This window comes from Salmo salar, chromosome ssa24 (genome assembly GCF_905237065.1).
Source record: "Salmo salar chromosome ssa24, Ssal_v3.1, whole genome shotgun sequence".
Lineage (NCBI taxonomy): Eukaryota > Metazoa > Chordata > Actinopteri > Salmoniformes > Salmonidae > Salmo > Salmo salar.
Window position 1 is genome coordinate 26,322,296 of NC_059465.1, and position 12,854 is coordinate 26,335,149.

Here is a 12,854-nt window from a genome sequence, read left to right on the forward strand (position 1 = left end):
AGCTCACAGAACGGGACCACTGAGTGCTGAAGCGTGTAGAAATCGTCTGTCCTCGGTTGCAACACTCACTACCGACTTCCAAACTGCCTCTGGAAGCAACGTCAGCACAAGAACGGTTCGTCGGTAGCTTCATGAAATGGGTTTCCATGGCCAAGCAGACTCACACAAGCCTAAGATCAGCATGCACAATGCCAAGGGTTGGCTGGAGTGGTGTAAAGCTCGCTGCCATTGGACTCTGGAGCAGTGGAAACGCGTTCTCTGGCGTGATGAATCACTCTTCACAATCTTGCAGTCTTACGGACAAATCTGGGTTTGGCGGATGCAAGGAGAACGCTACCTGCACGAATGCATAGTGCCAACCATAAAGTTTGGTGAAGGACGAATAATGGTCTGGGGCTGGTTCGGGCTAGGTCCCTTAGTTCCAGTGAAGGGAAATCTTAACGCTCCAGCATACAATGACATTCTAGACGATTCTGTGCTTTCAACTTTGTGGCAACAGTTTGGGGAAGGCCCTTTTCTGTTTCAGCATTTGTATTATGGATCCCCATTAGCTGCTGCAAAGGCAGCAGTGACTTTTCCTGGGGTCCGGCAAAATGAAGGCAGTTATACAATTTTAATAACATTACAACACATTCATTACCGAATTCACAACACACTGTGTGGCCTCAGGCCCATACTCCACTACCACATATATACAACACAAAGTCCATGTGTACGTGTGTTTATAGTGCGTATGTTATGTGTTTGTATGCCTGTGTCTATGTTTGTGTTACTTCAGTCACATTTCAGTCCCCAGCATGACAATTAGTGCCCAACCTCACTAATGCTCTTGTGACTGAATGGAAGCAAGTCCCTGCAGCAATGTTCCAACATCTAGTGGAAAGCCTTCACAGAAGAGTGGAGCACGGTTATAGCAGCAAAGGGGGACCAACTCCATATTAATGCCCATTCATTTGCAATGAGATGTTCGACGAGCAGGTGTCCACATACTTTTGACCTTGTAGTGTATCTTGAAGTCCAAAAATAGTATAAAAAATGGAAGTTGTCAAGGGCAGCAATGACTCATACAGGAGTTAAAATATCAGACATACAGGATGTTGAAACTATAGCAGCCAGACCTTTTAATTTCATCTCAGACGTCACAATGTAGAGCAGCAGTGTAAAGTTAAAGTATTTTTACTTACACCACTTTTAAGTACTACTTAAGTATTTTTTCTGTACTTTACTATTTATATTTTTGACAACGTTTACTTCACTACATTCCTAAAGAAAATGATGTACATTTTACTCCATACATTTTCCCTGACACCCAACGTTACATTTTGAGTGCTTAGCAGGACAGGAAAAGGCTCCAATTCACGCTCTTTATCAGGAGAACACCCCTGGTCATCTCTACTGTCTATGATCTGGCGGACTCACTAAACACACATGGTCAATTTGTAAATTATGTCTGGAGTGTGCCCCTGCCTGTCCGTAAATGTAAAAAATGGTGCTGTCTGTATGGCTTAATATAAGGAATTTGAAATAATTTTTAATTTTGATACTTTAGTATATTTAAAACCAATACTTTTAGACTTTTACTCAAGTAGTATTTTACTGGGTGATGTTCACTTTTACTTAAGTCACTTTTGATTATGGTATCTTTACTTTTACTCAAGTATGACAATTGGGTACTTTTTCCACCACTGATGTCAAGTGACCACTATAAAGAATATGGAGTCGATTCTTGCTGAGATTCAGGAAGAGGATGGCTTTTGGAGGCCGCTCTTTATCATCTGCTCATTTGAGTCTTTAAGTGTGAAGGTGACTTTAAGCTGGCCTGGATCCCACTTGTTAATGAAAGGGTCTGCTGTGTCCTTCGAACAGTCCTCTTTACTTGTGTCCTCTATTTTCCTGCCACTCGCACACCCTGCGTCCTTATGGGAGTCATTTGATGCCATACTCTTGAAGAAAGTCTCTTTTACTGGGTGACTTGTAGGTAGTGAGCTACACCTCTTACCCCCACCCAGCTGGCCCCACTCCCCCTGCAGACACAGGCCCTCTAGCTGAAGCTGCAGGGTGTTTGGGGAGCAGCTAGGGACCTCCAGGCAGTAACCTGATGTAGCAGTCTCTAGGTGTTCATCATCCATGTGACCTCCAAACGTTCCTGATGTGTGGGCAGATCTGTAGGAGGGAAACAATGATACCATGTTTGAGAGAAAGTGAATATTACCAGTTAGCTAATCCTGCGAGCCAAACAAACTGACAGTTGTCGAGGAAATGTCAGTGCTTGCCTTTGCCTGTCTTGACGTCTCCTCTGTGGCTCCTCAAGCATCACCTCATAGAAGCGCTTGAACACAGGAGCCGTGTTGTCACCCTGGTGGTATTTCTCGTGCACATTCTTCGTAGGGTCTAAGGAGGAAATGTGATTTTATCATCACATAACAAAAGGTGAAACAGTCTTGAACAACTAAATGTTTTATCAATGGTTACAGTAGAAAGTCTGAAGAATGCTCAGTTTTAAATGAAAGAACAGGAACAATGTGACTTTACCTGGAGTTATGCCAGTACACTGGAATATACTTGGTCTCTGTGCGCCAACAGGTTTCAAAGGCTTCAAACCACCATTCCACACATGGACTGATTTCCTGTGCTGCCCAAGATCAATGCTCTTTAGGCTGGTATCAGCTCTGAGCTGACTCTGGCTGTCCTGCAGTGTGTCGGTCTTAAAATCATGTAAGCGTTGGGTCCTAGCAGTGGTTACCCGTGAGACATTGGCACTCTGAAGGAAGAGACACAGATGTTATCTTTCCTCTTTCCCCTCGATACTCATGAAAGAGTTTGTGTTAGCAAGAGTCAACTCACCCGTGATGCTGCGCTTGGTATTCTAAAAGGCTTGGACATTCGGGAATTCCTGATCCTCATTGGTGGCTTTGGGCCGGGGCAAGACGGTGCTGAAGTGCCATCAAAAATAGGGCTAGCACCCCAAAGAAAGAAATTAATGTTTTAATTTCAATATATATAATGACTATATTTTTCTGTCTCTCAAAATCCTGTTCTCATAAACGAGCTCTGACTGCTCAGGGTCCAGCCTACATAACACCGTGCCTCCTCATTGGCTCTGACTGAATCTCTTGAATTTGATTGGTTGAAAAATCTGGCTGATTGGCATGTCTTTGAACTTTGTAAAATGTGCTTGTAGCTATCCCCTGATCCAGAGTCAGATCTTTTAAAACGCTAGCTAAAGTAGTTTAAATCAGGTTGTGTGTGTCTGACCATTGATCTGTTTTACAACCCGAGTCCTATTGTTTCAAAATTGTTGCACCTGACTTTTAGCAAAGTTGTAAATATTAGCTAGTAGCTAAAGATTTGCAGATAGCTGTGTTGTTTCCTATAGCTATAACAGTAGGCTACTAGCTGTAAAATATTGAACCCAAGCTAATTGGCGTTGGAGTAATGGAGGGCTGTTGTTTGGGAGTTAACAGTTGGTTTCTTGCAAACCCTGACATGATTTTCAATGACACGTTGAGTACATATGTAGATTCGAAGATATTTGGTGGTCGAGGTCGACATCGTTCTCCGTCACTTCACGGACGTGACCGCGTGTGTGCATGTAATCCACCCCTATGCAGTGAACAAGCTACCTCATAGCTACCCCAGTGAAAAAATCCTGCCGCCACCACTGCTGATCCTGTTGATGTCCCATTCAGACAGCTCACTTTGACTCCACTTGTCCACATTGACTGTCCCCGACCTGTTACAATGGAACACTAAGAACTCATCATAAAGAACCCTGAACTCATCGTAAAGAACCGACATCACACATCTCCATGTAACTGTTACAACTGGAAATGTGATAGTATCAGTTCCAATTACTGTCTCACACTACGTCATGTGTCTGGCCAGACTTGCATAGGCCTTCTCAAATGTACATCTCTAGCATTATTATCTTTTCATCTGGTGTGATTGTTAGTCTCTAATAGAATGTACAATGTTGCTAGCCTACCGTGGATCAATGGAAAGCATTGATGTGTTCTCATGCTTTGAGGATGACTTGAAGCATGCTGACCTGCTTCTGATAGTATATCTTATCTGCATAACAAAAGAATATCAGAGGAAGAGACATGGCTATAGTTTTGAAACAGTTAAATGTCAGATGATTTGCAAATTAGTGCCTCTGGCATCATGATCCCCCTACTTGTTTTCTTCTCACTTGATTTGGAGTCCGTCTTGCTGTGTTGTTGTGTCTGGCTACTTCTGACCTGGGCTGTAGCAGTGCTTTGCCAATGCATTGCACAAAATCCAGGGGTGTTCCAGAGCTTTTTTCTGGTGCCAGTGGAGTGGTTTGTTTGAGTTTCCACAAACTGGACATTTTTTATCTGTCAAAGCATTGAATGTGAGAAAAATTACAAATGTGTCTTTATAGTGGGTAGGTTACATGATTATACAGAATGAACAAACTTAGTCTTTATATTTTGTCTCATCTTAATAATATAATCATTATTGCTGCATTCTTGTGAATTCTTTGTCTAATTACCATAGCGACACCTATTCATTTAAAGTTCCTTGGTATTGCTATGGTAATTGGACAAAGTAAAGAATTTGGAATTCACAATGTAGAAATACTGATTCTATTCTTAGCGTTCTTAGCATTTCAAGACATTAGACTCAAAATAGAATAGAACAAATCTAAGTGATTGGACTTATAGGAAAGACATAAAATGAAGAGAATAAATGTTAAACATTTGTTTAATAAAAAAATGTTAACTGTTTATTTAAATCATTACTCAAGAACTGTTCCAAGTTTTACACAATGACAACGGCCAACTGGGGGTGGTTTTGAATATGAAAGTTTATGTTCTTATTTGAAAATGCTACAGTAAGATTTCAAGCATGTACTGTAAGCATTCGGTGAAGTGGTTTCACAACCTGGCTATAATAAGGTTGGGGGTTTTGACTCTTATAACCACACAGGAAGAATAATTTGATCTAGCCCATATATGTGCTTCAACACGTGATTATGAGAAAGACCAATTCTGCTTCTGCCTGTATATATTACATATCATGGTTGTGTGCGACTACAGCAGACCATATCCTCATATAGAAGTCAGGGGAAGTTATAACTAGTTTATCATTCAGGTCTTGTCCCACTGATGGACTGCAAGCGCGAGCTTAAGTAAGTAGCCTACTCAAAAGTAGATGTTATGACCTTTCATCATGATCACAAGCTTCTCCATAATGCAGTATTTTCCTTTAAAAGTGTCATTGTGTATAGATATTTTAACCTGCAACTAATTGGATTCTGATAAACTTTTCACAATTGTGTTCAGTTACACTTCCCTTGTGTTTTTTTGGACAGTGAGGCTAAAATGTTGAATCCAAAATGCTGGAGTATGGAGCCAAATGTAAACACTTTTTTGAAATATGGAGGGGAGTGTATGTAAGCTTGAAGTTGCTTTAAATCATATATTGTGCATATTGATTGAATGTTAATTTTCAAATATGGTTATACTTTAAATCAGAGTTCTATTTGTTTTGTTAGAATTAAAAACTTCTGTGACAGATGATGTCCTTGCGGTAGTTGACTTGGGGTGAGATCTGTTCTCACTTCATTTCTAAGTTTTACATCCTGTTTAATGTGTTTTCAGTTCTACAGTCTGACTACACAGACCACCTTATAAGAATTAACAAGGATGTAACACACAATGTCTGCATAATTTTTTTTTAACAAAATATGTACCATTTCACAGTTTCTTTGTGGTCTGACTAGTAATCCATTCCAATTTGCTCTATTTTTTCTTAAGGTGAATGTTAATAGCCTGCATACCCCATACATCCCATCCTAAAATGAACAGCACAGTGTCTCCATCCGTGTTGCCTCTGGACAACAGCAGTCTCTCTGAGTCCTGTACAGTGGAACCCCAACATGTGTCCATCACTGTTTTTCTCCTCCTGGTTGTCCTGGTTGGTTTCTTCCTCAACAGTTTCAGTCTGTGGGTCTTCTGCTGCCGTATACCGCAGTGGAGCTCTGGTACTGTCCTGCAGTTTCATTTGGCTGTCAGTGACGCTGTTATCACACCAGTTGCACCATTTATGGCAACATACTTTGTTATGGGTAGCCACTGGCCCTTTGGAGCTTTTCTGTGCAAGCTGAAGATTGCCTTGCTGAGCATTCACTTCTATGGCAGTATCCTGTTCCTAACACTCATCAGCATTCATCGATACGTGGCAGTTGTCCAGTTTAAAAGGGGCTCCTGTATGAAACGAAAGGCGTTTGTTCAGAATCTGTGTGCTGGAGTCTGGCTGGTTTTGCTGGCTAAGGGGATTGCCTGTTTCTTCTTATTAAACACAAGCCCAATGGGAAACCGCACACAATGTCTCAGCATTCATCAGGAAAAATACATTGACGTCTACTTCGCCATCAACTTCGTTTTGCTCATCCCTGGGTTCCTGCTGCCTCTCTCAGTGGCAGTGACCTGCTATGTTCAGCTAGCAAGATCAATGTCTCGCATCAATATCAACATGTCCAAGGGCCGTGATATAAAGGCCAAGTCACGTAAAATGGTGGCCATGTGTCTGGTGATATTTGCACTGTGCTTCACGCCTCTGAACGTGATACGAACTGTGGCTGTCATATTAAAGAAGTACTTTCCAGAACAATGCGGTCTTCTCCTGCAGGTGGAGACTGCATACTATGTCTCCTGGATTTTGGCTGCAGCAAACTGCTGCCTGGACCCATTGCTTTATTGTTTTGGATCACACAACTTTGTCAAGGCTATTCATAGGTCTCTCAGAAAATTTGATGTCAAGTTTAAAGAAGACCCGGCCACAAATGACCAGATCATCTATGATACTGCTATTGATTCTCCTTCCATTGTCTTAGAAGACATCCACACCCAGCATTCGAACACGTCTTGAATAAGGAACCTCATAGTAGTATAATCACATTGGCTTATTGTTTATTGTGTTTGCTCAGTGTCTTTTTCTTTTTTACATAAATAGTATCTATAACATTGACATGGGACCTGTGAAGAAAGAATGTACAGGTTAGTGCCAAAATAAAGGAAACACTTGCGGAAACCAGGGATACAAAGTATATTGAAAGCAGGTGCTTCCACACAGATGTGGTTGCTGAGTTAATTAGGCAATTAACATCTCATCATGCTTAGGGTCATGTATAGAAATGCCCAGTTGCCTATTATTTTGGCTACAATGGCTAGTCAGTCAGTCAGTCAGTCACCCACCAGATCTCAACCCAATTGAGCACTTATGGGAGATTCTGGAGCAGAGCCTGAGACAGACTTTTCCGCCACCATCAAACAAACACCAAATTATGGAATTTCTCATTGAAGAATAGTGTTGCATCCTTTCAATAGAGTTCCAGACACTTGTAGAATATATGACAAGGCATATTGAAGCTATTCTGTCGGCCCGTGGTGGCCCAACGCCCTATTAAGACACTTTATGTTCGTGTTTCCTTTATTTTGAAAGTTACCTGCGAGTGATCATAAATGTATTATTTTATTGATGTTATAATATAATTAGATACTGTCATATGGCATACTGTAATTGTAAAGCAAAACATGCTCTGTTTTAAACTAATTCAATTGTATATTATATGCATTTTAAAAGGAAGATCTTTTCCACAGTCTTAATTTGTAATAAGTCAATTTTAGTCAGTTTTACTGTATGGTTTTGTTTAAAGTAATTTTTTTGTGGCTTGATGATTGCATTGCTGATGAAGAAAATGCTAAATTCCTCTTTCAGTTAAATCTTGTCATTACTTTCCCCGCATCATGCAGGAAGTCACTAGAGGTGTTGTGAGAAAAGGTTCTCACACTGCCCCATTCTGAGAGCAGCAACTGTGACTGATGTAATACTTTACAAGGCTTGGTAAGGTCTCTCTTCTTATGGGTTTATAATAGCAGGTTGTCTCTGACAAAGGCAGATGGTAGAGAGATACACATATTTGCTTACTGTTAACAAAATACAGTTATAAATTGAGAATTGGGGTCTTGATCTTAATATCATGGTTCATAAATGTTTAGTTTTAGGCTACCTTTACTCACATTTCAGATGTTATTGTTTAAATCCAGATCTGTACCTGGGTTTGTGAACTGGATATTCTTAGACAATCTTACCATTATGAGATATAATTGTTGAGAGGCAGTGCAAGAAAATGTGGCAACACAGGAAAAGTGAAATGCAATTGCATCCTTTGACATCACTCTATGAAGTGTTGCAAGATACAATAAAATTGTTTAAATGCATGAAAATGAGAAACAACAATTTGATATTTTTGGGGGTGATAATTTTCCCACCCTAAATATTACTCTTCATAAATTCTTCCTTCAAAGGTGTTTTAAGAATGTCTACTTCCACTCTACATCAATTTCTTCTCAAGATGACCAGCACAGAGTCACTCTCTATGTCCCTCCAGTCCCTGACCACTATCCCAGCAAACATAAATGCCGACATAACCACCATCCCAGCCAACAGCAGTAACAGTGAGCTCTGTACAGTGGAATCCCAACATGTTTCCATCCCTGTGATCCTCATCCTGGTCTTTGTGGTTGGCTTCCTCCTCAACAGCTTCAGTCTGTGGGTCTTCTGTTTCCATATACCACATTGGAGCTCTGGTACCACCCTTCAGTTCAACTTGGCCCTGAGTGATGCCCTTGGCACCCCTGCAACTCCCCTGATGGCTTTATACTTAACCAACGGCAGCAACTGGACATTTGGACCGTTACTGTGTGTATTCAAGATTGCCCTTCTAAGTGCACACTTCTTAGGCAGCATCCTGTTCCTCATGCTCATTAGCATTCATCGTTATGTGGTGGTTGTCCAATTCAACAAAAGCTCCCGTATGAAACAAAATGAGTTTGTAAGGAAGTTATGTGGTGGAGTTTGGTTGCTGCTTCTAGTAGAAGCTCTTGTCCTAACTTTCCTTCTTCCACCCAGTAAGGAGGGAGATAAAACCCAATGTCTGACCATCCATCAGCATGATCTGACAGATGTCTACTTTGTCATTAACTTCTTCTTATTCATCATAGGATTCCTTCTGCCTTTCTCAGTGGCGGCAGAAAGCTATCGTCGCATGGCAAACTCAGTGTCTCAACTCAATATCAACTCAGCCAGGGGCCTTGCCATTAAGGTCAAATCACAGAGGATGATAGGTATCTGCTTAGTGATATTTGGGCTCTGCTTTCTACCACTCAATTTAGTGCGGACAATAGGGGTAGTGGTAAACAAATACAGTGAAGCTTGTACGATGCTTCGACATTTGGATACGGCATATTATGTGTCATTCATCCTGGCAGGTGTCAATAGTTGCCTGGATCCTCTGCTGTATTGTTTTGGGTCCCGGACTTTTAGAAAGGCATTTCAGGTTGGATCATTCAGTGTGGGTCGGATGAACACTCAAAGAAGTACAACAGAGCTTTGAGTGAGTCGGAGACAGAGAGGTTATCAATTACACTGCAATATTATTGAATATATCGCGTTCTATGTACCGTATGCTGCTTTCTCTGTTTCATATTCATGTCTCATTGATAATTATCTGGATGGGGTCATATTGGGTCAACTTTTTAACTGTTAAACTAATAATTGTTTTTTATTTTCCTTGTGTATGAATTGTTATCATATTTTGTAATGTAATTATTGTTTCTTTGACCTTTGCTTTTATTTGAGAAAATAATTAGGTATGAGGTCAATACCTGTTCAAAATCCGGATTAAAAGAAAATGTACCTCTATTTGTCTATAGTTGTCATTTCACAAACTCACTAAAGGTGGGAGTGTTGACTATCCATACAGTAGGCATATCAGACACCCTAATTTAGGTGAGTTTTTTTTCTCGCCTAAGTAGCCTCGTTTCCCTGCCAAAATTAAAATTAAACTATCTAGTGTTCAGCGAAATAACAACATAATGTTAAATATAGGTAGCCTAAACAAATAATTAACATGCAATCACATTAACAGTTACTCTCTCGCAGGAATTCCACTAACGGTCCGTATGTAGCCAAAAGTAGCCGCTGCTCATGTTGGTATCTGTACTGATGGCGCAAAAGCCATGACAGGGAGACATAGTGGAGTGGTAACGTGTGCAAGCAGTTTCTCCCGACGCCACTTGGTACACTGCAGCATCCACCGAGAGCCTCTTGCTGCCAAGGGAATGCCTGACAGCTTGAAAGATGTTTTGGACACTACAGTGAAAATGGTTAACTTTGTTAAAGCAAGGCCCCTGAACTCTCGTGTATTTTCTGCATTATGCAATGATATGGGCAGTGACCATGTAATGCCTTTACAACATACAGAAGTGCGCTGGTTATCAAGGGGCAAAGTATTGACACTTTTTTTTAAATTGAGAGGTGACCTTAAAGTTTTCTTTACTGACCATCATTTTCACTTGTCTGACCGCTTGCGTGATGACGAGTTTCTCACACAACTGGTCTATCTGGGTGATGTTTTTTTTCTCACCTGAATGATCTGAATCTAGGATTACGGGGACTCTCTGCAACTATATTCGATGTGCGGAACAAAATTGAGGCTATGATTAAGAAGTTGTAGCTCTTCTCTGTCTGCATTAACAAGGACAACACACAGGTCTTTCAATCATTGTTTGATTTTTTGTGTGCAAATGAACTCAAGCTTATGGACAATGTTAAATGTGATATAGCGAAGCACCTGAGTGAGTTGGGTGCGCAATTATGCAGGTACTATCCCGAAATGGATGACACAAACAACTGGATTCATTATCCCTTTCATGCCCTGCCTCCAGTCCACTTACCGATATTTTAGCAAGAGAGCCTCATCGAAATTGCAACAGGCTGTTATGTGAAAATTGGATTTAATCAGAAGCCACTGCCAGATTTCTGGATTGGGCTGCGCTCAGAGTATCCTGCCTTGGCAAATCGCGCTGATAAGACACTGATGCCCTTTGCAACCACATACCTATATGAGAGTGGATTCTCTGCAAATGATTTAAGACTGAGACTCTCTCCAATACAACCCAACATTGCAGAGTTATGTGCATCCTTTCAAGCACACCCTTCTCATTAACCTGTGGTGAGTTATTCACAATTTTCGATGAACAAATAATGTTTTATATGTAAGATGGTTAAATAAAGAGCACAATTTGTGATTGTTATTATTATTTGTGCCCTGGTCCTATAAGAGCTCTTTGTCACTTCCCACGAGCCGGGTAGTGACAAAAACTCACACTCATTGTCATGTTTAATAAATGTATCGTATAGTGTGTGTGTGGCAGGCTTACAATGATGGCAAAAAACAACATTTCAGAGTGCGCTGACCCTGGTGCTAGAGGGGGTACACAGCTGGAGGTTGAATGTTTGACGAGGTAAGGGACTAATTGCAGTGGTATGAAGGGATAGGTCCATTCTATGAATTCTATTTCCATGATTAAACGGACGCCCACCTTGTAATCAAGAGCATGTCTCAACCAATGGGGGCACATAAAAAAAAACTCTGATTATGTAAAATAGCGTCTAAACCACAACATATGCGACTATTTAAAGTTTACACGTTTATAGATAATTGACGTAAAAGGTAAAAAATGACTATGTTTATTAAGAAACGTGTTAATGATATCAAACGTTTATCTTCTCCAGTGATGTCGCCTCCCTGCGGACCTGGCATCCTTTCACTCCCTCCTCTCTACATTCTCCTCTTCTGTCTCTGCTGCTAAAGCCACTTTCTACCACTCTAAATTCCAAGCATCTGCCTCTAACCCTAGGAAGCTCTTTGCTACCTTCTCCTCCCTCCTGAATCCTCCTCCCCCTCCCCCCCCCTCCTCCCTCTCTGCAGATGACTTCGTCAACCATTTTGAAAAGAAGGTTGACGATATCCGATCCTCGTTTGCTAAGTCAAACGACATCGCTGGTCCTGCTCACACTGCCCTACCCTGTGCTTTGACCTCTTTCTCCCCTCTCTCTCCAGATGAAATCTCGCGTCTTGTGACGGCCGGCTGCCCAACAACCTGCCCACTTGACCCTATCCCCTCCTCTCTTCTCCAGACCATTTCCGGAGACCTTCTCCCCTTCCTCACCTCGCTCATCAACTCATCCTTGACCGCTGGCTACGTCCCTTCCGTCTTCAAGAGAGCGAGAGTTGCACCCCTTCTGAAAAAAACCTACACTCGATCCCTCCGATGTCAACAACTACAGACCAGTATCCCTTCTTTCTTTTCTCTCCAAAACTCTTGAACGTGCCGTCCTTGGCCAGCTCTCCTGCTATCTCTCTCAGAATGACCTTCTTGATCCTAATCAGTCAGGTTTCAAGACTGGGCATTCAACTGAGACTGCTCTTCTCTGTGTCACGGAGGCTCTCCGCACTGCTAAAGCTAACTCTCTCTCCTCTGCTCTCATCCTTCTAGACCTTTCTGCTGCCTTTGATACTGTGAACCATCAGATCCTCCTCTCCACCCTCTCCGAGTTGGGCATCTCCGGCGCGGCCCACGCTTGGATTGCGTCCTACCTGACAGGTCGCTCCTACCAGGTGGCGTGGCGAGAATCTGTCTCCGCACCATGCGCTCTCACCACTGGTGTCCCCCAGGGCTCTGTTCTAGGCCCTCTCCTATTCTCGCTATACACCAAGTCACTTGGCTCTGTCATATCCTCACATGGTCTCTCCTATCATTGCTATGCAGACGACACACAATTAATCTTCTCCTTTCCCCCTTCTGATAACCAGGCGGCGAATCGCATCTCTGCATGTCTGTCAGACATATCAGTGTGGATGACGGATCACCAGCTCAAGCTGAACCTCGGCAAGACGGAGCTGCTCTTCCTCCCGGGGAAGGACTGCCCGTTCCATGATCTCGCCATCACGGTTGACAACTCCCTTGTCCCCTCCTCCC

At 42.0% G+C, this 12,854-nt stretch overlaps 2 protein-coding genes across 2 annotated transcripts; both read left to right on the forward strand.

Annotated features, from left to right (window-relative positions):
- Window positions 1-4,665: 4,665 nt before the first annotated feature.
- LOC106585431 (P2Y purinoceptor 2-like) lies at window positions 4,666-8,249 on the forward strand. The gene is made up of 2 exons (XM_014171617.2): window positions 4,666-5,155; window positions 5,784-8,249. Exon 2 carries the CDS (start codon window positions 5,788-5,790, stop codon window positions 6,895-6,897), a length of 1,110 nt encoding a protein of 369 aa, XP_014027092.1. The 5' UTR covers window positions 4,666-5,155; window positions 5,784-5,787; the 3' UTR covers window positions 6,898-8,249.
- A 98-nt stretch (window positions 8,250-8,347) lies between these two features.
- Window positions 8,348-9,732, forward strand: LOC106585432 (2-oxoglutarate receptor 1). The gene has a single exon (XM_014171618.2). It carries the CDS (start codon window positions 8,348-8,350, stop codon window positions 9,422-9,424), a length of 1,077 nt encoding a protein of 358 aa, XP_014027093.1. The 3' UTR covers window positions 9,425-9,732.
- Window positions 9,733-12,854: the final 3,122 nt, after the last annotated feature.